General features: G+C 31.8%; 2 protein-coding genes across 2 annotated transcripts; one reads left to right on the top strand and one right to left on the bottom strand.

The window, feature by feature from the left end:
- Positions 1 to 309: 309 nt before the first annotated feature.
- Positions 310 to 23,974, top strand: LOC134693285 (uncharacterized). Its single transcript, XM_063554031.1, has 2 exons — positions 310 to 384; positions 22,910 to 23,974. Exons 1-2 carry the CDS (start codon positions 327 to 329, stop codon positions 23,920 to 23,922), a joined length of 1,071 nt encoding a protein of 356 aa, XP_063410101.1. The 5' UTR covers positions 310 to 326; the 3' UTR covers positions 23,923 to 23,974.
- Positions 11,792 to 14,474, bottom strand: LOC134693284 (uncharacterized). Its single transcript, XM_063554030.1, has one exon. The coding sequence runs from the start codon at positions 14,328 to 14,330 to the stop codon at positions 13,209 to 13,211; it is 1,122 nt and encodes a 373-aa protein (XP_063410100.1). The 5' UTR covers positions 14,331 to 14,474; the 3' UTR covers positions 11,792 to 13,208.
- Positions 23,975 to 25,161: the final 1,187 nt, after the last annotated feature.

Below are 25,161 nucleotides of genomic sequence, written 5' to 3'. Positions count from 1 at the left end.
TTTTACATCTTCATACTTTTAAGTTAAATAACTTGCATAGTTTCCACGTAAATCTTTTCAATTGAAATGTGTTCCTGCTGAATATTAATTGTATTTCACATAGTTTAATTCTAAACGAACAATTTGTACGTTGTAGTTTGGTTATTTTATTAGAATAATTATTAATATTTCACTCTTTGTCCATAAATTCAACCTACCATGACCTAATCATAAGAATAATACATCGATGATACACAAAGGGGTTTATGACAGGGTCGCTGGACTATAAAAGGTTGTATAAGATATATACAGCATAAAGTAACACGTCTATTAAGCCAAGATTAAGTATGGACAAGATTTGGTCCCTTGGATTAATACTTTTTGTGGCTTGCACTGTGTACGCATGTAAGTGGTTTAATAATGAGCTTATTGATTAATTACAAAAACATACCTAGTATCTATATGAAATGAATTGTATGATATAAAAAAAATAGTCATAACATCAGTTTCAGTTTTATAACGGTGAAGTTGAAAACACATTTTAAATAACCATTATTTTTTTATGATGACAAATAAATGAAAAATAATGTATAGATTTATTTAAACGTTTGAATTCCTTTGATAAAAAGTCATTTAAATATCATTTCTGAAATTAAAAAATGATAGTGATACAGTTAGTTTTAATTGAATACCAACGAGCAAAATTATATTTCTTTCTAAATTTTGGCCACAATTTGTTTTTAATTTTAAGGATAAATGTATGAAAGTAAATAGCTATTCTTTGTAATTGTTACTTGCGATAAGTGTTTTGTTTTACATAAAACTAAGATAAACCTATATTCGTTGCACTTTTGCATATTTCTAAATTGTTTTGGTAAATCATCTTAATATAAAAAATATCGTGTTACAATGATACATTTATATTTTATCGCAAAACGTCGATTTCTATCGAAATAAGCGATGATATTTATCAGTTTTTTTATCTGATTTTAGTTTAAATTTTATTTCTTAAAACATAAACAAACGTGGCTGGGCTTAAATCAGAGATTTCATTACCTCAAATAACTTAAAACCTATACACATTTTTTCCATAGATACAAACACTTGGTTTGCATGGAAGTTTGTCTATTCTTCGAGAAAACCTGATTTCAAACGGAATAGCACATCCTGATTTTTATGGTGATATTGTTTCCCGAGCCCGGAAATTAAGATACAATCCGGGTAATTTTATCAATCATTCCAATACACATATCCTTAAAGGTTACAATTCAACACTTTTATTTGATTTTATTGGTATAAATATTGATTTTGTTATCAGTAAATTAAAACCAAATTTTATAATTGTTATTCACTTTCAAAGTTATATATATATATATATATCTACAATCTGTCTATAACTATATTTTGGCATGAGACATTATCTAGAGTATTGTTTTTCTTTGACTGTTAATGACGTCTATATACTAAATTCATTTGATGTTGAATGTTTGATATTGAAGTCTCAGATGCACGATATTTTTAATTAGTTGTTATTGTATTTGAACAAGATGTTCTGCTTTGTAACATTCTGATGAATTAAGCCCTTGTCACCTAATTTTTATAATTTGGTATTATGTTGCGTCGTTACATTATCGACCAGATTGAAAGGGTAGGGGTTGTGGGTGGCGACTTCAAACAGGTTTTATCCCACTACATTCTGTATGTGCCTGTCCCAAGTCAGAAGCCTTTTATTTAGTAATTGTCGTTCGTTCATGTCTGTCATATTTGTTTTTTGTACATTAATACTACAATTGCTGAGTTTTTTTTTTATATATATTTAAGTCGAACATAATTATTTGTTCCATGAAATAAGAACACCCATTTTAACAGATGAATGATCGTTGTCTCAAATAAACAAAGGAAGATGTGGTATGAGTGCCAATGAGACAACTCTCCATCCAAGTAACAATTTATAAAAGTAAACCATGTAGATCAAGGTGTGGCCTTCAACACGGAGCCTTGGTACACACCGAACAGCAAGCTATAAAGGGCCTTAAAATAACCAGTGTACATGTAGATCAGTACTCAAAAGAGCCTCCTGTTATGTTAACACGAAGACTATTACAAAAATGACAATCTTCGAGACCCGGAAACCGTACGAGAATATTATTATCATAAGCTCACAATGTAAATGAAGTCAATGTATTAGGCACATACAAATAAAGAAATAATTATCATATCCATACCATGTCAATATGTTCACTTTTTTGTGACATATGTCGTTTTTTCTATGTTCTTAATTAATTACTTTTTGGTGGCCTACACTTTACCTCACATTGTATTTTATCTTAGTGCATGCAAAAGTTGCTAATTTTAACTGACTTGTATATTTTTCTAACGAATATTTTATTTAATAAAATTGAAATGGAAATGGGGAACGTGTCAAATAGACAACAACGCGACCATAGAACAGACAACAGCAGTAGGTCGCCAATATGTCTTCAGCGCAGGGAGAAACTCCCACATCCCGAAGCGTCCTTCAGCTGGACCCTCAACAAATATGCAATAATGACAAAAAAGGATGTTGTGCTATTATTATAAAAATCCCTGAATGGTTATGTTTCCCAAAGTCCTCTGTAACAGGCGAAAGTAAATAAAACATTGTTGGACATGAATGGTTAATAACGAGCAAAATTGTACCAAATTTGAAATGGTTTTTTTACCGCGTGCAAATTCGAGAACAATTGTTTTGCATACGTGCATTTTAATTGTTTCGGGAAAAAAGAGTTGCTGCTGTAATATTTTATAATTATTAACTATAGTAAAATATATGATACATATCTAATAAATTTTATATTCGTGTAGCTTAGTAAATGATCACTTACTACTAAGTCATAATTTGGTCTGAATACAGCACGCACATTTTTTTTCCTTTGGATTCAATTTCACCTTCGGAGGACGTGTTTTTCAACAGACTGTCGGCATCCCAATGGGAACACACTGTGTCCCTCTACATGCTGACTTGTTTCTTTATTATTATGAGGCTGACTTCACACAGGAACTTTTTAGGAAGAAAGATAATAAGTTAGCAATATCCTTTAACTCTACTTTCCGCTATATAGATGTCGTTCTTTCACTAAACAATTCAAAATTTGGTGACTATGTGGAACGCATCTATCCCATCGAATTGGAGATAAAGGATACTACAGATACAGTTAAGTCGGCTTCATATCTTGATTAACATCTAGAAATTGACAATGAGGGTCGGTTGAAGACAAAACTTTACGACAAAAGAGATGATTTCAGCTTTCCAATTGTGAACTTTCCATGTCTAATTAGCAACATTCCACCAGCACCTGCATACGGGGTATATATCTCCCAATTGATACGATATTCCAGTGCTTGCATTTCCTATCATGATTTTCTTGATAGAGGGTTACTGCTCATAAGAAAGCTATTAGACCAAGAGTTCCAAATGGTGAAGTTGAAATCATCCCTTCGTAAATTTTACGGACGCCATCACGAGTTGGTTGACTGTTATGGAATAACCGTTTCACAAATGATATCGGATATGTTCCTTACGTCGTAACTACAATCCCCTTGCCTTTCATGAATTTGACCTACCGAATTATACTATTTACCGGATTTGTAATCACATAAGCAACACGACGGGTGCAGCATGTGGAGCAGATCTGCTCACCCTTCCGGAGCACCTGAGATCACCCCTAGTTTTTGGTGGGGTTCGTGTTGTTTATTCTTTAGTTTTCTATGTTGTGTCATGTGTACTATTGTTTTTCTGTTTGTCTTTTTCTTTTTTGTCCATGGCGTTGTCAGTTTATTTTAGATTTATGAGTTTGACTGTCCCTATGGTATCTTTCGTCCCTCTTTTAAGTGCATGTATTTTGATGAAGCATTTAAGTGGTTATTCATATGTTTTTTGTACTGCAATTACTTGAACATATTTATTCCCCCTGAATTTATTATACACCAGGGTAATTTTCTCGATGTCTTCCTATCACGGTGTCATAAACTATATAAAAAAGAGAAGATATAGGCATATTACTAGAGAAAACATCAGTAGTACAATTTGTCATGATTATGAAAATATTTTTATGACACTAAGGGGTAAAGTCAAGTTGACGACAGTGTCTATAATTAGATCTTATTAGAATAAATATTGATTTTTGTTATCAGTAAATTCAAACCATACTTAATTTTATTGTGATTGACATATCCAATTTTTTTTTAATTAGTTGGTATTGTCTTTTAACCAGCTGTCAGTATTTGCGCCTTCAAAACTGTTTGATCCCACCATATTCTGTATGTGCCTGTCCCAATTCAGAAGCCTGAAATTAAATGTGTGTTCTTCGTTCATGTCTGTAATATTTGTTTTTCAAACCGAAATGACTGCAGGGTTTTGAAATGTTTTTATATATCAAAATCGCTCACCATTGTTCCTCCTAAGAAAAAGAATATTCCTCCTGAAAGATGAATGATCGGTGCCTTACATATTGAATACAGATCTTCTGCTGTTGTTTTTTTATATGGTCGGATTGTTGTCTCTTTGACACATTCCCCATTCCCATTCTCAATTTAATACTGTAAACCAACTTATTTTGGCGGATACTAAAATCCTTTCAGTCCATTTCGAGGCGATTTAATTTCACGACTTTCAAATTAACTTCATGTTGTTAAATTAGGAAAGATCAAAGTTTTACATGTTTACACAGAGCTATATTCGCGTATAAGTTTTCTACTCGCAGAAGTCGCAAAAATAAATCGCCAGCGAAAATAACTTGGTCAGCTACAGTAGTACTATGAAACGCATCTCGTTATGTTTGCTAACACGAAAACTACTACACAAATATTAATCTTTGAGACCCGGCAACGTACGAAAATATAATATTATCATAAGCTCATAGCGTAAATGAAGTCAATGTATAAGGTACATAGGTACATACAAATAAACAAATGATTATCATATCAATACCATGTCAATACATTCACTTTTTTTTGTGACATATATCGTTTTTTCTATGTTCCTAATTAATTATGTTTTTGGTGGCCTACACTTAACCTCTCATTATATTAAGTTTATACAAATAAAACTGCTAATATAGTTCAAAGCCTTGAAGATAATTTTACATTTAGTTTAAAATTTTCGTATTTATCAAAGGAATATAATTGATTTAAATGTACAATAATTACACACAAAAAAAAAGAAATGTTGTGCAATAGCTTAATCATATTTTTTTTTATTAAATTGAGGACTGGTTGTGTTCACCGGACTCCGTTGTAACGGGCGAAAATAAATAACATATTTTTGTATAAATTTTTTGATCAGGAGATGCTGGTATAAGTATGCTGCAATAGATTAGTTGTTGATTGTTCGACTTGCAAATGCGCTGTTTTAAAATGTTTAGTTTAACAACAATGAAAAGTAACTATACCAAATTTAAAAGTGTCCTTTTTACAAGATTAAATTCAAAAACACTTATTTTGCATACGTGCATTTCAATTGTTTCGGGAAAACAAAGTTGCTGTAAAATTTGATAAATAGTAACTATAGTAAACTATATTAATACAAATCAAATGGATATTATGTTCGTGTAGTTAAGAAAATTATCTCACATATAAGCAAGACAATTTGTCTTAATACATCACACATATTTAGATGATTATTTTAAACCTTGAAGTTAATTGCATATATTTTGATGTGGCATTTATTAATAAGTGGTTATATCCATGTATAAGAACTGCAGAATCTATTATCAGAGGAAGGGGGTGGGACAAAAATCAAGGAAAATCGGTTAAAAAAAAAGTTATTCACAAAAGACTAAATAGTTAATGAAAAATGGAGCAAAGACAATAACAATCAAAACCAAGCAGTAAACCATGAACTAGAAAACCAACAGACATGTACATCAACAGTTATAAATACAGAATAAGAAGCAACACGAGCCGTACCAGAAACTGGAAGTTCAAGAATATACTATACAGTTGGTTTAAAAAATAATAAAGTGTATCTTCAAGCAAGTATGATGCATAAAATTGGTCAGAAACTGCAGTTTTGACAGATGTGACAATAATATGATATTCTTAAAAAAGTTGAAGAAGGATATTTTAAACCATAACCAAAATGTTCACCTTTGCAAATTTTGACCCCTTTTCCAAAATGCACACCCTTTTCATTGATAGTTTTAAATTGTACGCTCTTCATTCTATTGACATATTTTACAGATCTAATTTACTAGACTCACTAAGGCTGAAATATTTGCTACTAGACTTTGATAAAATCAATTAATCTATCATTTTTTGTGTATATTTACAATAGATCAACATGTCTTTGTTTTCCTTAAATTATATATGGAAACCTTTATTTTGCAAAATGTAAGGAATGTTTTTTTATTCGAGCGTTTTTCATCTTATTTTTATTCGAGCGTAAGTAATGTTGTTGACGAAACGTGCGTCTGGCGCAAAATACAAAAGTTCAATCCTGGTATCAATGTAAAGTTTATTACCTGTAATCATTTTGATGCACATAGCTTTTACACGATACATGGTAAACAACACAATTAAAAACAGTTATTTCGTTTACTACCTCAACTAATTCAAAACAATTGACCACTGTATAAATTATATTTATCTGTATATATATTCATTTCTTGCGAGGTTTGTACTTATATGAGCAACACAATGGGTGCCTCATGTTGATCATGATCTGTTTACATTTCTAGATCCGGAGCACCTTAGAACACCCCCAGTGGTAGGGTAACTATTGTTTATTTTTTAGTTGTCTATGGTGTTTTTCGTGTTCTGATGTGGTTGTCTTCACTTTTATAGTCATGTCTTTTTCAGTTTATTTTCGACTTATGATTTTGAGTGTTTTTTTGGTTTTTTCCCCATTTTCCAATTGAAAAAATTACGCAATTTCGAATTGATTAATGAAGTTTTGTTTTTCATTTTTATATGATCGCATCTTTTCCCCTTGTTTTGCACATCATTTTTTCGATTAATTGGTTGTTCATTACTTCACATTCAGGAATGAACAGTCCACCTACATGTAATGCCTCTTAAAGATTTCTTTCAACGGTTCTCCACGTAAGTAGAGAAAAATGCCCCCTTTATCTGCATGCTCTATTGCGAATTTGTACTCTCGATCCACAAAGCCAAAACAGTTCCCCCACTTTTGGCAAGAGTTTAACTGCAAGTGGATGAAAACTAGAGCTGAATGGCTCCATATTTTAACCTAGTCAACTTTTGATGGTATTAACCTTCGAAGCTCAGACGACTGATAGGAAATTGTTACTGAGTGCCCTCGTACATGTAATTGTTTTTTCTTTCGACACATATTACAAGAGATAACATCAGTAATACCATTTATCATTAGAAAAATATTTTATGACACTTACTTAGATATTTAAGGAAAGTGCCATTTTTCTTTTTTTTATTAATTTCTTGTTAATGTCAAAATACTTTGTGTGGCTTTTAATCAATCTGAATAAAAAAGACTATTTTATGGTTGTTAGTTTTTACGGACACTGATTATTTTCCGCCCTATAGTAATATTATTAGTTATGCTTTCTTTGTTCTTCTCGAGTTTAAGTCAGAGCAACAAGTTCAAAATGCCAAATAAAAAAGTAGGTCTACAATTAATTTAGTTTAAACATATTTTATTTGCTGAATTAAAGCAAAATGGATTAGACACAAGTAAATCATACTTATGAAGTCTTTTCCATAATACAATATAAAGTTACAATAACAGTATAATATAATGGACATGCATATAAAACAAACAGTTTATACAATATAATACTAGCTTTCATAGGTGAACAAAGAGGAAACAAAGTAAAAAAGGAAAAAGAAAGTTTGAAAAATCGCATACTTCTGTGACGATGACTTGTGGATTGATGACAACGATGACGTCCTGTGACAGCAATAATAATAACGCTCTATCAAGGCATAAGAAATCTGTTTGACCTTTTTATGTAATTCTGAACTTGTTTGAAAATTTGAATATTTTGTTCGTTCGAAAGTTCCAAGTGTCCGCAAGTTAATAGTTTTGTATCTAAAACAAAGTTTTCAGATAGCCAGTTAAGGTTATCGAATAAGTTTTTCCTACATAATGTGTATTTTGGGCAAACGAAGAAGTAATGGTAGACATCCTCAATATCGGACCCACAATGACAAGAAGGATCATTTGTAATGTTAGCTCTAAATAGGTCATTGTTCAATGGTGAAGCGGAACATCGCAATTGCGTTAAGATAATATTTAATTTCCTTGGGCCGTACAAATAAAACGTTTCAATTTTACATACTAGACTATCGTTTTTTAATTCTTTCTTAAATTTAGAAATAGAGTCGACACTGCGAATTTTTGGATCAAGTTTATTCCATTCACGTATAGTAGAGGGAATAAACGATTCAGTAGTAAGGGAAAGTCTACAAAATGGAACAATAATATCATGACCATTTCGCAACGGGTAGTTGGTTGTACTTTGTACACAAGGAGGTACAAGATTACAAAGATATTCTGGTGCATGCTTTTGGTTCATGTTATAAAACATCTGTAATTTTCTTCTCCTTCTTCTTTCAAAAAGAGATTCCCAGCCAACCTCAGAATATAAAGTTTCAGTTTTTGTAAATATTGGTAGACCTGTTACTATTCTTGCGGCCTCTAATTGTAAATTTTCTAATTTATTTGAGTAGCCTATTCCACAATTATCCCACACTTCCGTGGCATATTCGAAAATGGGTCTTATAAAAACTAAGTATAGTTTTTCTAAATTATTTCGAGATAATCGATATTTAAGTTTACGTAATACATTTAAGTGTTTCTTTACACTTGTAATTATACTTTCAATATGATTGTTCCATTTTGCGTCACTACTGAAATTAACTCCCAAGTGCTTATGAGATGTACTTAAAGGTATATTTTTACCATTTAAGGAAAAGCTGAGGTCTGGAGTCTCAATATTTGAAAAAATCATAATTTCGGTTTTATCTGGGTTAAATGACATAAGCCATTTAGAAGACCAAACATCCAGCTCTTTCAAGTCGCGATCAATAACAGATCTAATCTGTTCTCCATCGTTACCAGAATAGTTGAATGATGTGTCGTCAGCAAATAGCCGACACAGTGAAGTAAGCTTATCAGCAATATCATTAATATATAAGACAAAGAGAAGAGGGCCCAGAACTGATCCCTGGGGGACACCAGCTGAGACATTACAGAAGGAAGAAGACGAGTTATTTAATACTACTCTCTGTTTTCTGTCGTGTAGATAATCCTGAAACCAATTCAATACGTTTCCGTCAACACCATAAGCTTTCATTTTATGTATAAGACCCCTATGCCAAACTTTGTCGAAAGCTTTAGAGAAGTCACAGAATACAAAACAATTTATATCTTTTTTTTCCAAGGAGTTTAATATGCAATTATATATTTCTAAGAGTTGATGAACAGTTGAGTTTTTAGGGAGGAATCCTGATTGATACTCATAAATTAATTTATTAGCTTTTAAATGATTGTATAAGTGCTTAAACACAACTCTTTCCATAACTTTTCCTACACAACTTATTAAGGATATCGGTCTATAATTTGATGGCAAAGATGAATCTCCCTTTTTGAAAATGGGTATCAGATTTGCTATCTTCCAGCTAGTTGGGTATATTCCCTCTCTTAAGGATTTATTAAATATAATATGGAGTGGAACTGCTACCTTTTCTGGACACAGCTTTAGCATCTTATGACTGATCACATCAGGACCAGATGCTTTGTTTGGATCTAATATCTGAATAATATCTATTATTTCTTTTATATTTACTTGAATATCTGAAAACTTACTATTAGTTTTTGTATCAAATTCGGGCAAATCAACATGATCTTCATCTAGTTTTGAAATCATACTAAAATATTTGTTCAACAAATTACATTTCTCCTCATCTTCATATACAGTATCATTCAGTTCATTATCATTTATAATATTTTGGAGAGGGGGTATGGTTTCTGAACCTTTTTTGGATTTAATTAACGTTTTCATTAATTTCCAATACGTTTTTGAGTTTGAGGGTTGTTTTGATATTAGACAGTCCAAATTTGTTTCAAAATTTTCTTTGGCGATTTTTTTCATATTATTTACCTTATTTCGTTGTTTTTTGTACTTCATAATATTATTTTCACAATTATATTTAATCGCTTTTTTCCTTAATCTGTCTCGGATTCGAATTTCACGTCTTATGTCATTATTGAACCAGTGTTTGTCATTATGTCGTACTGTTACTATTTTAGTAGGAATGCATTTTTTAGCTATTTTCAAAAATTCTATTGTAAAACATTCACACATCTCATTAGTGGTTTTACTTTCGGGAAGCATAGTATTCCAGTCTATTTCGTCTAATTTCTTAGCAAATTTGGCTTTATCAGCCCGATCGTATAGCCATACTTCTCTTTTAAAAGATTTAAAATCGGACATTGGACATTCGAGAAATGCAACAGGTGCGTCATGATCACTAATTGTAGATGGAGTTTTTAGAACATTTGAAAAGGAACATGACATAGAGTCACTAATAATAATCGGATCCAGCAGAGTGCTACTATGGTCCGTTACTCTAGTAGGTAATTCAATAACATTGGTTAAATTGAACAAATTTAATGTGTCAATCAGTTTGTTATTATGCGTAGTAAGTAAGTCAGAGTTCAAATCGCCCGTTATTACCATCCTCTCATTGACCTCCAAACCCATCCCAATTGCATGATTTAATCGTGTCCAGTAGTTATTATCTGAATTAGGCGATCGATAAGTGTGACACAATAGGAAGCTTTGACCTTTAGCATGAATATTGACAAAAAGGGATTCGTCTTCTTTCGTTTCGAGTGCATTTATTCGACTAAGTCCGATACCATCTTTGACATAAATGAGTAAACCACCACCAAAGCTATTTCTATCTTTTCGGACTATATTTGAAGAGAAGGAATCAAGTTTTATATCGGCGTCAGCAATGTTGGGATCTAAGTGTGTTTCCGATAGCGTAATAATATCAAATTCATCACAAAAATTATTTAGAAATTTTATTTTATTTCTCACGGATCTTATGTTGAGACTACAAATGGATATAAAATTTTCTTGTGGCAGTGTTTCATTCATCGACGGTGCGTTCGATTCATTACGAAAACTTGGACCAGGATTTGTTTCTACATTTCCAATAATAAGGAGAAAATGAAGTACGTACAACAGAAAAATAATGTTTAATCTTGGATTAATTGTTTGTAAAACAGAGAGATTGAAGATGAGGAGACTGCAACGTAAGTTGATTATAAATATGTCTCGATAGGAAGCTATGTGTAAATTGGATGAAGGTCCACATTGTTTTTTTCTGATATTAAATATACCTATAGCAGCCCTGTAATCCTGGACGCAGTTATCCATTACATGAATAAACTGTTACATGAATTAGGAGAGGACTGCTGTAGGAGAGCATTACAAAACTGACACACACATCATCATCATCATCATCATCATCACCTTCATCATCACAGAAAAATACAAAAAAGTAAGAGCAAGAAAAGTTGAAAAATGTTAAAGGCCAATAAATAAGCCTCGCAAATATGGAAGTCATAAAAAAAAAAGGAGAATGAAAATGGGATATTGTAATACTGAAGAAGTTATATGTGATGTATTTATAAATAAAAAAAAAAAATTGTAAATAAATAAAGAAAGAAAAAGGTATATGGGACTGTATTTGATAGTTACCAAAGCAACTAAAGTATGATTGCCGATTGACAACTATTAGCCAGCGATCAATAGACATGGCTGTAAGTAGGTTTGTAGCTTTAGGTATTTTTGTTTTTGTTTGTTTGTATCCTGGCTAGACAAAACAAATGTTTTTGTGTTATGACTATTATCACAAACTTCCAGAAATGCTGTTAGCTTAATAGAGTTAAAACTTATATAGACAGGCTATAAACATTAGATTACAAATTATGATATGATACACAATAGGTTAGAACGTCAACATACAATTTGCAGACAAGCAAAAATCCCGTTCAATTTATAGTTGTTTCAAAAGGCTTATCTAACTATTGAACAATGAATTGTAATGCTTGAAAAACTTAATAAGTGAAATATTCGATTTCCCCATTTCTCGACATGTTTAACTTTTTTCTTATTCTTATCAAATAGTTAATATTTTTTAATAGGGTATTATGTTAGTTTAAAGCGGTCATCTGTATGTAGTTCGGTTAGATTTTGTTTGTGGGTGAACTACAATTAATTCGTGAATCTCAAGGCAATGTATAACGGTTTCGAAATGGTAAATTACTCGAGCTTAACCACAATTATCTATTGTTGACACCTGTGGTCAGTAGACTGGTTAGAGTATGTACTCATAGATAAACATAAAATTTACGGCAAACGGAAATGTTCAATCGATGTATTTTTAAAAACTTTTAATGAAATGGGCTATAATTATTTATTTTTAAAAAAAGATTCTCATTAGGTCTCTGTCAAGTTAGTGCCTGCAATAAAATTAACAAAATTGTTCAATTTTTAGATGCACCTAATAAACATAATATATACATACACACAAACACAACATGCAATTGTAAATAATAAATACAGTGGTGAAGGTCAAAATAAGTGTAATATAAGGTTACAAAAAGGCTATGATTTTAGGGACACTTTTGGATTTAGTTTTTGTTCCTTTCTGACCAAAGAAAAACAAATCAAAAACAAATAAAAATTAAAAAAAACAACAGATTGGAACAAGTTTTACGGATTCCGACAACTATATATCGAGAATATACACACATATTAAGTTGGAATGTGTATTATTTAACTAACAGTACTAGCTACTGTTTTTTGTTTTTTAAATTGGTTTTTCTTTCAAATGAATCTTTACTTCAGTGTTTTTCAAGTTTAAGAATAAGAATGAATGAACCTTTAAAAAAAACCAAAAAACCCGAGACTTTAATTTACTCTCTATAAATTGTGTTAATGCATTTAATGGATGAACATAGATTTTTTTTAATAGGATCACTGACTTTGATTGCTTTTGGTAGGATGCGGGGTTTTCATACAGTTTCATATTTGGGAAAGAAACAATCTGTAAACATAATATTTTGTTATTAACTGTTCAGCACATATGACACACTCTCAAAAAGTTATTCAATTGTAGTAGAATTAAAGATATTAAGTCTTTATTATATATATATATCAATATGAAATATGGTGAAACCTAGTATTCTACATTCAATCAGAGTTAGTTGTGTTCGTGCGTTCTTCAAGTTGTTGGATATCTGACTCGAGATCACTAATATCATCGAGGTTGTTAATAATGCGCTTTTGACTGTTAGCATTCACTTTGACAAAGATCCGACCGTCTGTGGTCCAGCAGGCATTGATTTTGTTGTTGTACTTTAGCGTTGCTAACTGTTTAACGAGGTTTGTCCTGAATTGTGTTAGGTTTTCTGTAATAAATGTACCATTAGGATCACCTTTCAGAGCTTTTTTGTTGGAGTATACCAGTTGTCTAGTTCTGTATGAAATAAATCGGACAATTACTTGAGACCTTCCTTGTTTGAGCTTGCCGATGACATGGGATCGTCCAATGTCTCGAATACCAATGTCGAGTCCGAGTTTGTTGTTACATATATCTAGGATGATGCTATCAGTATCGACTGGATGGACGATTTTTGCTCCTTGAATTCTGTCTGCGGGAATAGCAACATTATTGAAACGCAGGCTTGTCCTTCTAGAGTACTGTTCCTGAATTTCAAGCCTGTTTTCCAGTAGAGCGACCCTATCAAAGAGAAAGTTGATTTCTTTTTCACGTTCATTGTTTGATGTGATTTGGTCTTGGGTGGTGCGTTGCAATGACGAGAGTTGTATGAATTGTTTAATTAACTGTTGCTTTTGTGTTTCAACTATACTAGACTGACAATCTAGTTTCTGTAATAGTGGTTGGATTTCTTCGGCAACACATTTTTTAACTTCAGCTTCTATAATTGGCTCTAATGTATCGCTAATTTGTTTTGACAAAATGGGTATGATAGTATTTAGTACCTCTGGGCTGCTGAGGGCTTCAAGGACTCTGTCAGCTACAGACTTGCGTATTGAAGAAGCTTTTTTTGGATTGTCTATCTCGGTAAGGTCACCCATCGAGTTACCTCGCCTCCTTAGTTGTCTTGTTTTCTGTTTAAGTGTCGCTGGGAGGTTATCGGGACTATCTGGGAGTGATCGCTTGTTGCTAATAGATTGCTGTGGAGTGATTGTGGAAGCTGGTTGAGAGCAAGTAACTAAAGTGTCATTTTGGATTTCACCTTGAGAGTCATTGTTTACTTTCATAGGGGAAGCCATATTGTTTTCACTCATTACGAATCTAGACTGAGCTAATCTCACTTGGAATTCAAAGTCTACTGCAAATTTTGTCCAAATACTTTCAATTTCTTATTAACTTAAATAGTCTAGTATTCAAATTTTAGCAATTTTATGATTAAAAAATTCGTTATCCATCAATTATATCCCATTTTCTAGGACTGTTCGTTTACCCTACCATATCGTTTGACGCATGCCCATACAATTAATACTGGTTCTCTGTAACTATTTAAACTCTTACATAGGGAGTGTGGCACGCATGGTCATTGATTTTCTTTAAACTTCACACATTTACTAGTCTTGGTGAAACAAACAAAAAAATGCTAAATTTTGGTTGCTAACCACATCGGTTGCCATAGCAACCGATACCCAGTTTTACCTATTCTGGATATCTATGAATTTAAGCTTAAAAAGGCTATTTTCAACATAATTTTTCATAATAAATGACTAAGAGAAAGATTTTTGTTTATGATTTTATTAGATATATACATTTTATTAAATGTAATTTAATAACTGATATTTTCAAATTCATTTTCAATTATAATCACATACACCCCCCTTTTTATGTGGTTTGCATTAGGTAAAAAATACCCCTTTGGGGTCATTTTTGAATGCTGATAATAATTTTTGCGGACACCTGAGTAAAAATCAACCATGAATTCATAAAAATCATAGTCTTATCTTATCAATGATGCGAAAAAGTCATGGGGAAGTATGTCTCATTTTTTTGTTATCATGGATACAAAATGCCTAGTTTTCATTTTTTTCAGAAATTCTTTTTTTTTAATTTTTTGAAAAAAAATGTTTTAACACCTTTTTCTGCATTCAGAAAAAATAAATATATGAAAAATGTGTACAAATTATTGTTATCATTTAAATTTTAAACATAATCATATATAATGGTATTATAGTTTTAACTGTGTTGCTATGGAAACAATTTTATAATGATACACAAGTTTAAAACAATTTGGAAAAAGTTTCAGTTAGTTTCTTAAATTTGCACAAAAGTAGGAAAACTAAAACACTTATTAAGTTTCACTGTATACACACATGTGTATATATACATAATTTTGCTAGTATAGCATATCAATAATGGTGTTAACACTTGAAGGAAACAAATACAATTTTGCTAATCTGGATAAAAGGATCATGAAAAATATACAAAAACTAGAAAGAAAAAAGAAAATTATTCAAAAAATTATATGTTCAATTCTGCAATATTTTCCATTGAATGTAGTGCCATTGAAACAAGCTGTCCATTTGCAAAAATACTGATCAGTGCTAATATTTACAAATTCGTTTAATGAACTTCCATTCATATGATAAAATGCTTAAAAATACTAAATTTTCATTCAAAAAAGCTCTTCTGTAAATTTTCAATTTAATGCTGTGTCAAAGAATGATGGATTTTACAAGTCTTTCCATCAACTGTTATTCAAATGCTGTAGTGAAGATTAAAGATCATAGTGTCACTTGGTGTTAACAGATTGGAATTATAACTACTAGCTCTTTTTATACATAATATTAAGAAGATATAATCAGAAATTGACAGTTCAAGAAAGGCCAAGCTCAAAATTGTTTGTGTGAGACACAGAAATAAATGCAAATGAAATATTCAATATCGTTGGGGGTGGGGGTGAGTAAGATTTTGTAAAATTGAAAAGATCAATTAGTTGCGGTTTGCTTTATGTCCAGTGTCAAACATAGTCGACTGACCAAAAAATAATTAAAGTCAATAATTTGATACAATTCAACACAATAAATAATAGAACCAACCCATAAAAGAATTAATAAAAGGTTTTTTAGCAAACAACAGGCGTAACATGCAAGGGCGGCTATGGGCACATGTACATCTGACACATTTCTTGTTTGACGTTCTGGTAGGAGAGAATTTTTCGTTTCCAAAAAGTTCCATTTTCCAACAAGAAACTGCGGAAAATCTGTTAGTGAGTGACTGCATGCGGGTCTTACAATGAGCAACAGGAGGAATATATACAATCTATACAATTTTCATATACGGGGTCCCACTGACTGCCTTAAGAGATGGCCTGCTACATTCATGCTTAGTGATTCCATATGTAATCAACTAAATGTTTCCAATGAAAGGAGGGGCAGGCCCTCGTGGCTCCCTGGATCCGCCTATGGTAGCACTATAATAACATTAGAAATAGGCATTGAACTATTGAAATTTGAGAATAAACAATTATCTTCATTGATTTTTAACAGCAAATTAAACAATATTGACTATTTGATAACTCTTTACACAGAGTGACTTGAAAAGAATTTTATACTTGTATATATACTTTGATTTTCACTAAAAGCCTATTACAGAAAGATATTTCTCAAAAAAGGTTTTTTGTCTTATTGTAAAAAAAAAAAGGATTTTCTTTGAAACAGGAGTCAATGTAAATGACATAAAATACATGATATTTTTTGTCAGCGACTTCTTGTCTGTGACAATTTGTCTGCGACTTTTTGTCTGTGACTTTCTGTCCTACATACTGATCATTATCATGACCAGGGAAAAGGACTTTATACCTATTTATATGTATTAAGCTTTGCATCAAATTTATGGAAACGCTTAGATTGAACCATTAATTTTATAAAATAAGAAAATATAAAATGCTTGACAAGCATATTTGCAAATGATAAATGTATTGACATTCGGGAACATTTAAAACTAAGACAAGTTTCTGTCAACCCTCAAGTAAAGTCCGCGAATATGTTTACTGATATTTTATGATTTTTTTTATTAAACTGATAAAATATCATGCATGCAAGGGCTCGGGTATAACTCAAGTAGTCCACAAAACTACCAAGATTTCCTGCACAAGGCTCGGCCATGCCTTCAGTATATGTACGTGGAAAACGTTATTTACTGTAAGAAAATATTAAAAAAAAAACTACAAGTATATGCAATAAAATTAATGGTACCAATTTTCTTGCACCAGATGCGCATTTCGACAATACATGTCTCTTCAGTGATGCTTGTGACCAAAATATTTGAAATCCAAAGCTTAGATAAAAGATGAAGATCTATAATCCAAAAGGTCTAAAAAGTATAGCCAAATCCGTGATAGGAATCAGAGCTTTGTATGAGGGAGATACATTCCTTAATTTATAATAATTTCTAATATTTTGTAACAGCAAATTTTAATAACACAAAAAATCCGTATTTTCATGCAAGTACTGGCTACTGGGCTGGTGATACCCTCGGGGACTACAACTTACATGTATTTTTTGGCCTACTTCAATCACACCTTTTGTGTGTTAGTTTATATTTGTGATTAAACGTGTCAAATTATAACCGGTTATATACAACATAAGTTACAGCACAGTTAAATACAATATACTACTCAATACCATACAAAGTTTTAATAATCCGGTGCTCGTCAAATTACTCTAAACTCTTTAAAAATGGAATTATAAAAAAAATGTTCTTATAGATTTTAAGCAAATCCGTTAAGATATAAATAAGTTTTTAAGTAGTACCAGCAGTCCAATACAAATGGACTTTTGGTAGTACAACTACCAAGACACAGTCAAGGTTGGTCAGGTCAAGTTTTTACCCCAAATCAAATATTTTTCCTATATTTATAAATTTCATCGGTCAGGTCATTGACAACGTTAGAAAAGGTCACGTTTTCTGAATTGTTCTGATTTTTTTAATATTTTTTGCTCTTCTTTTTCATTATAATTTATATATTAAATGATCATATTTTATTATATTTCAAATTTAAAATAAATCCGTTAATAAATTAAAAAAGTTATAAGTCTTTTCATTTGTTCAGGTTTAAAACAGTTTTCTATATTTGTTTCTTATATTTATGCTTTGAATCTGGGACTATTATACTAAATTAGTATCAAAGTTCCTGATTGAATGGTCTAAATTTATAATAATTCGAATTTGACATACAACCTTTGAGAAATAAAAAAGTCATTAGCGTTTTAGTTTTAGTCTGATCACTAGCGTCACCAATCAAAGGGAGATAATTCGTATTATGAGGAATATTGATCAATGATCACTTTTTAGAAATTAATTTCGCATATTTCTAGGTAGAATACCCATAACTTTTTTTGATTTTTGAGTAAAACAAGACTGAAATTAATTACTTTTGTGATTCAATGTAGTAGATGTAGCTGCATAATTTCACAAAACTACACCAAATATTGCATTTTTCTAAAAAATCTCAACTTTCTCTGCCGTTACCATGGTAACCAACCAATATATATATCGGTTGGCATTATTTTTCTGACTAGTCTAATGGGATCTACATATCAGCCAATTTTCAAAAAGATCGGTGACTATGTGTGCCGAAAAAGTTTAAGTGGTTACAGAGAATGAGTATTAATAAGGGAAAAAAATTAAATTACTTTTTTTATGTTTGTTTTTGTCTACTTAGGACTGAATATTATTCATATTCTTTTTTTTTTATCTTCTTAAATTAAAAGCAGTTTAAATTATGTTACCCTATGATAGATATGTAAGCTGATTAATGTGCTTTCATGGAATCAAAAAAACGTTGCTTTAAAAAAAAGGTTTTCATGAAAACAAATAAAAGATGTAGGGAAACGTAAATGAAACAAGAGCCTTTTTTTTTAATCTTAAACATGTATCCACTTGTACCAAAATTTGTCTTGATTCAAATAAGACTTATCATAGGGTTTGTACATATATTAGCCACACGACGGGTGCCTCATGGTGAGCAGAATCTGTTTACCATTCCGGAGCACCTATGATCATCCCCAGTGGTGGGGTTCATATTGCTCATTCTTTAGTTTTCTATGTTGTTGTCACGTACTGTAATTTGTCTGTTGGTCTTTTCATTTATAGTTAGAGTGTTGTATTCCGTTTATTTTTGACTTATGAGTTTGAATGTTCATTTGATATCTTTGCCCTTTTTTAAATTGAGAAATTGTTCGATTTCGAATTGATTAATAAATTTTTGTTTTATATTTTATGATTGAATCTTTTTTCCTTATCCTTTCCACCATTTTTTCGATTAATTGATTGCGTACATGAGGATTGCTTAAGAATATACGTTGCTTTCTATGTCTTGTTTGTTATTTGTTTCGTTTGTTCCATTATTCAGCAGAAGTTCTAATGATTCGTCGCCAAAAATTAGTTAATCCATTTGGATAAAATAAATATTTGTCAGGAGGTGTTGATTTTGAACGATATTTGAAGGAAGTTTCTGAACTGAATAAAGTCGATGCAATCTAACTTAGCTGTTAATTGTACTTGTAGCCTTATCTTTGAGGATTGTGTGACAGTAAATTTGCGTATTGTTAACAAAATTAACAAATGGAGATTAGTATATGATTTGTTGCGTAATAATATAGGGTTATTGCATGAATATTGGGGAATATTGTCCCTCGTAGAACATATATTGCACTTACAAGCTCGTGCAATATAAAATTCTACTCGGGACAATATTCCCCAATATTCATGCAATAACCCTTTTATTGTATAGCAATATAATATTTGAAAGTTAAAATTGGTATAAACTGACGTTTTGTCGTTGATGACGTCATGAATTTTGAAGATTTATTGCACTAGTGCAATAATAGAATTTATTGCACGCTAACTTTTGGTTACTTTCTGTGGGAAATATTATATTGCTATACAATAATATAGGGTTATTGCATGAATATTGGGGAATATTGTCCCGAGTAGAATTTTATATTGCACGAGCTTGCGAGTGCAATATATGTTCTACGAGGGACAATATTCCCCAATATTCATGCAATAACCCTTTTATTGTATAGCAATATAATATTTGAAAGTAAAAAATGGTTTTAAAAAAGATTTTGTCGTTGATGACGTCATGAATATTGAAGACTTATTGCACTAGTGCAATATTAGAATTTATTGCACGCTAAGTTTTAGTTACGTTCTGCGGGAAATATTATATTGCTATACAATAATAGAATTTATTGCACGCTAACTTTTGGTTACGTTCTGTGGGAAATATTATATTGCTATACTATAATATGCTATACTTAGTCGTGAATGTTTAATTTGGTTACAATTGTATTATTTTTATGAAGTATAAGAAATAGTGCATTTTACATAATAATAAATAAAGACATTTTCAAGAACAAACTAATTTTAAGCAATTCTTATTCCGTGGTATTTATATGGCATACAATAATGAGATAAATTAAAGTTGAAGATGCAATATATGATAACAAATCGGCAACACAAGTGGCATTGACTTTTCTCGTTTATATTGAATCACATTTTGTCTTGTCGGGACATTTTATAGTTGACTTTATTAGTACTTTTTGTGCTGACATGAATTATCATTGATATGGTTATGTTTTTATAAATTATATGTTTAGAAAATTTTGAAAGTTTGAACTACTAAGGCTTTTCTACCTCAGGCATAGATTACCTTAGCTGGATTTGGCAAAACTTTTAGGAATTTTGGTCCTCAATGCTCTTCAACTTCGTACTTTATTTGGCCTTTTTATTTTTTTTTGGATTCGAGCGTCACTGATGAGTCTTTTGTAGACGAAACGCGCGTCTGGCGTATTTACAAAATTAAGTCCTGGTATCTATGATGAGTTGATTTATACCCTGAGAATATCCCCGAGGGTATCACTAGCCAAGTAGTCAGCACTTCATGAATATCAATTACATGGTAATTTTTATAAATTTTCTGAAATACTAAAGATTTTCTTAACCAAAAGTAGTTTAGCTTAGTCGTATTTGGTACAACTTCTTGGAATTTTGAGACCAATATGCTCTTAAACTTTGTTCTTGATTGGTTTTATAACTATTTTGATCTGATTGATCTGAGCGTTACTGGTGTAGAGGAAATGCGCGTCTGGCGTATTAAATTATAAGCCTGGTACCTTTGATTAATATTTATCCCTTGGTTTACATCCACATCATATTGTGTCTCTTTCTATGTCTCGATATATATGCTCATAATTAAACAAGAATGTGCCCATATTATACGGATGCCCCACTCGCACTATTATTTTATGTGTTTAGTGGACGGTGAAATTGGAGTAAAAACTATAATTTGGCATTTAAATTAGAAAGATCGTATCACAGGGAAGATGTATACTAAGTTTCAAGTTTAGAACTTCAACTTCATCAAAAACTACTTTGACCAAAAACTTTAACCTGAAATTTGCACTATCATTTTTTTATGTTCAGTGAACCGTGAAATTGGGGTCAAACAATAATTTGCATTAGAATTGAAAAGATCATATCATAGGATACATGTGTACTGAGTTTCAAGTTGCTTGGACTTCAACTTCATCAAAAACTACCTTCAGCAAAAACTTTAACCTGAAGCGGGACGAACGGACGGAAACAAAGACGAACGGTACGACAAACGAACTGACGCCCAGACAAGAAAACATAATGCCCCTCTACTATTGTAGATGGGGCATGAGAATGAATTTCACAAATTAATACCCAAACTGAATACTATTATTTTTTTAAGAGAGTATAGATAATTAATTTAAATCGAAGAAGTTGCAGATGTCCAAGAAGTCATATAAAATATGTATAATTTATAAAACATAAACAATTTCGGATTAATTCATTAGCTTTTCCATATGCATGTAGAAAAGGCAGCGGTCTCATTAATTTCTTTGAATGTCTCTTTCATTTTGCCAGCCCGTTTTTGTCATAAATCTGCCTATAAAAAATCCCGTCTTTTTACACTCGAAGATGTTTGTACTTGCTGATCGACAATGTCTGAGTGACATTACACTTACGACAGGGAAGAAATAACTTACCATGAAGAAGAGTGTATAATTCATAAACTAAAACCTTCATGGACATATAATAATCAATGTTTATTCTTATATGTTTTTGGAAGACAGGACAGTTAATCGGACACGAAAAAAGGGGAGATTGTTCAAAAACTAAATAAAAAAAACCAAAAAAAAAACTATCGTTTTTTTGGCTTTTTTGCAGTCCTAACTGTGGACAGTGTATACAATGTAGCTTTTATTTTTTTTCCGTGCATTTTTCAAATTAAATTATTATATTTTTACATCTATACTATTAAACTAAGGAATTTTCTTTGAGCCGCAGCTCCTCTGAAACAACACAAAGTCGAACATATGACGTATAAATGTATGGTTTTGTACTTCCTAAAATTGTCTTTGAAACAGTCTTTTTTCGTACACAGAAAACGCCAATTTTAGAGAAAATATCCAAATTCGAAGACTGTTAAATGAATGACAGACGCTCTTTTGCGCAGAATTGTACATCTTTTAGAGATAGAGCTGGTGCGATTTTTTTTATTTGAATTCATTGATTTAAAGAAATGTACTTCGAAAAAACTGTGAATCCTGTTAAAACCAAACAAAACAAATTATGTAACCTTGTTCTTTTACTATACATAGTCAATGATCAGCGTAACGGATTCGTCACAAGTCATTTATTTAAATTTGAATGAAAAAAGCGGTGTTGATTAATGTAATGGCAACTATGATCTTACAACACACAAAACCAAAAAAAAAAACCAAACCCAACAGTCTACAAAATTATTGTATACTTTTAACGAACGAAAAAAGAGCTGCCATTTAAATCATTTTTTTTCTAGCTCATCCATATCCTCCAAGACGAGGCAGACCTCCCCCGCCTCCATCACGTCCACAACAACGACTCCCACCACCTATACGAAGAGGACAACCACCACCACCACCTCCACGTCGTCCACCTCCTGCATATGGACCACCTCCTCCTAGAAGACGAGTACCAGCACCACCTCCACCAAGGAGAGCACCATCACCGCTTCAGCAACAACAAGTAATTCATAGGCCACCACCACAACAACCTAGATATATTCCTCCACCACAACAACCAAGATATGTACAACAACCACCACCACCACAACCAAGACATCAACAGCCCATATATATACCACAACCACCACCACCAAGACCTCAACAGCCCATTTATGCACCCCAACCACCACCACCGAGACCTCAACAGCCTATATATATACCTCCACCACCACCAACACAACCACCAATAATTCAACAGCCTATAGATGTACAACCACCACCAACACAACCACCAATAATTCACCAGCCTATATATGTGCAACCACCACCAACACAACCACCAATAATTCACCAGCCTATATATGTGCAACCACCTGTACAACAATACATTCCCCCACAGCCAACACAGCCGCCTGTACAAAGTTTCTTCCCTTTTGCTCTGTTGGCTTCACTGTTTCAACAACAACCAACACTAGCAGTAACACCTATAACACCTAAAACTACAACAAGACCACCACCACCTCCAAAAACTACAACTACTACAACAGTTAAGCCTCCGGAAGAAGAATTTGAGTATGAAGGTTATAAAACAACAAGACCTCCTCAACCACTTCCGGTTCGAACAACGCCAATCCCTATTCATAAAACAACAGGAATGTGGTGGTTTTTTGATGTTCCAACTACACAGGCGCCAGTCTATGTTCCCGTTGCGTTTAAAGAGACATCATGTAGCTGTTATAAAGGATATGACTTTTGTCCTCTAAACAAAATAAGAAATGGAGATTGTGTAGAAAACGACGCCATACGATGTTGTGGATACGACAAATAATAATATAATAGATTATATTCAAAATGAAATTTTAAGTACTCATTACTCATTATTCATTTTATACATTCTAAAACTGTTTACATATCATTAAGTGCTTAATGTAGAATAACTAGATTAGAAAGATTTGGGGATGTTGGTGGTGTTAAATTTGGTTTTACAAATATTGAACATTTTACTTACCATGTTTTCTTAATTTAGAGAGTCTTTTTGTAATTGCATTTATGTTTGAACGAAGCTCGCTTCTTATAAAGTTCAAAGTATTTGTGCATTTACACTTTTGATAGTAAACAATGTTATTGTTATTTCTTGTGCATATGTATGTTTATATTTTATATAGTCCGAATTTCACCACCTGGCCTAATACATGTTTGTTTTGTTGCAACGACTATGATAAAAAGAAAGAGGTGAAACGGTATTTGAAGAACCAAATTATCAGAAAATGTTGGAGGTCCTTGCAAATGCTAGTAAAATTATGAGTAACATTGTAATCAAATATTGAGTAGTAATAGTTATGCAATTGTATGTTACAAAAGTGTATGTATAACATTAATAACGCATTAGTTCTGAATAAACTTGTAATAAAAGAAAAAAAAATATTGGGAAAATAAATGAATTTTTCATTCTTATTCTGAAGTATATCTGATATACAACAATTAACAAACACACACTCACTTTTCCGCAATTGCCAAAAAACATGCATTTAATAGTCTGTTTATCTAAAACCAGCTTGTCAATAAATATATTAAAAATTGACATCAAGAACATCCAATATTAATATATTTTACGAAGTAAAATGAGCACTGAAAGAAAACCAATGAACATTCAATGGTGAAAGTAAATAACACACAAAATATGCAGCTGGCATGATAATAGAGTATATTACTACTCTAAAATGTATTGCCGACCTCGGCTTCGCCTCTGTTTTAAAACGTGTCCAATGAAATATCAGAAGATCAAAAATCGCATATCACAGTTGTACAAAAGCTCTGATGATCTCGCCCACGGACAATGTAACATCAAATCTAGTAAAGCATTATATCACTCTGTTGAGAGCAATTGGTCGTTTCAGAATCCAAAGAATTATGAGAAATTTCATTGTTCGCACCCCAAAACGAAAATGACGTCATATCATTAGTTAAATATCCAATGTATATTACATTTTTAACCAATCAGGACGTTTTAGTGTACACTTTTAAAATATTACCCAGAATGCATTAGATTCTGAATAGCCGAACTCCG

Source organism: Mytilus trossulus, chromosome 12, assembly GCF_036588685.1.
Source record: "Mytilus trossulus isolate FHL-02 chromosome 12, PNRI_Mtr1.1.1.hap1, whole genome shotgun sequence".
Taxonomy (NCBI): domain Eukaryota; kingdom Metazoa; phylum Mollusca; class Bivalvia; order Mytilida; family Mytilidae; genus Mytilus; species Mytilus trossulus.
Note: the sequence above shows the minus strand (reverse complement) of the source record. Positions and strands in the feature narration are given on the sequence as shown.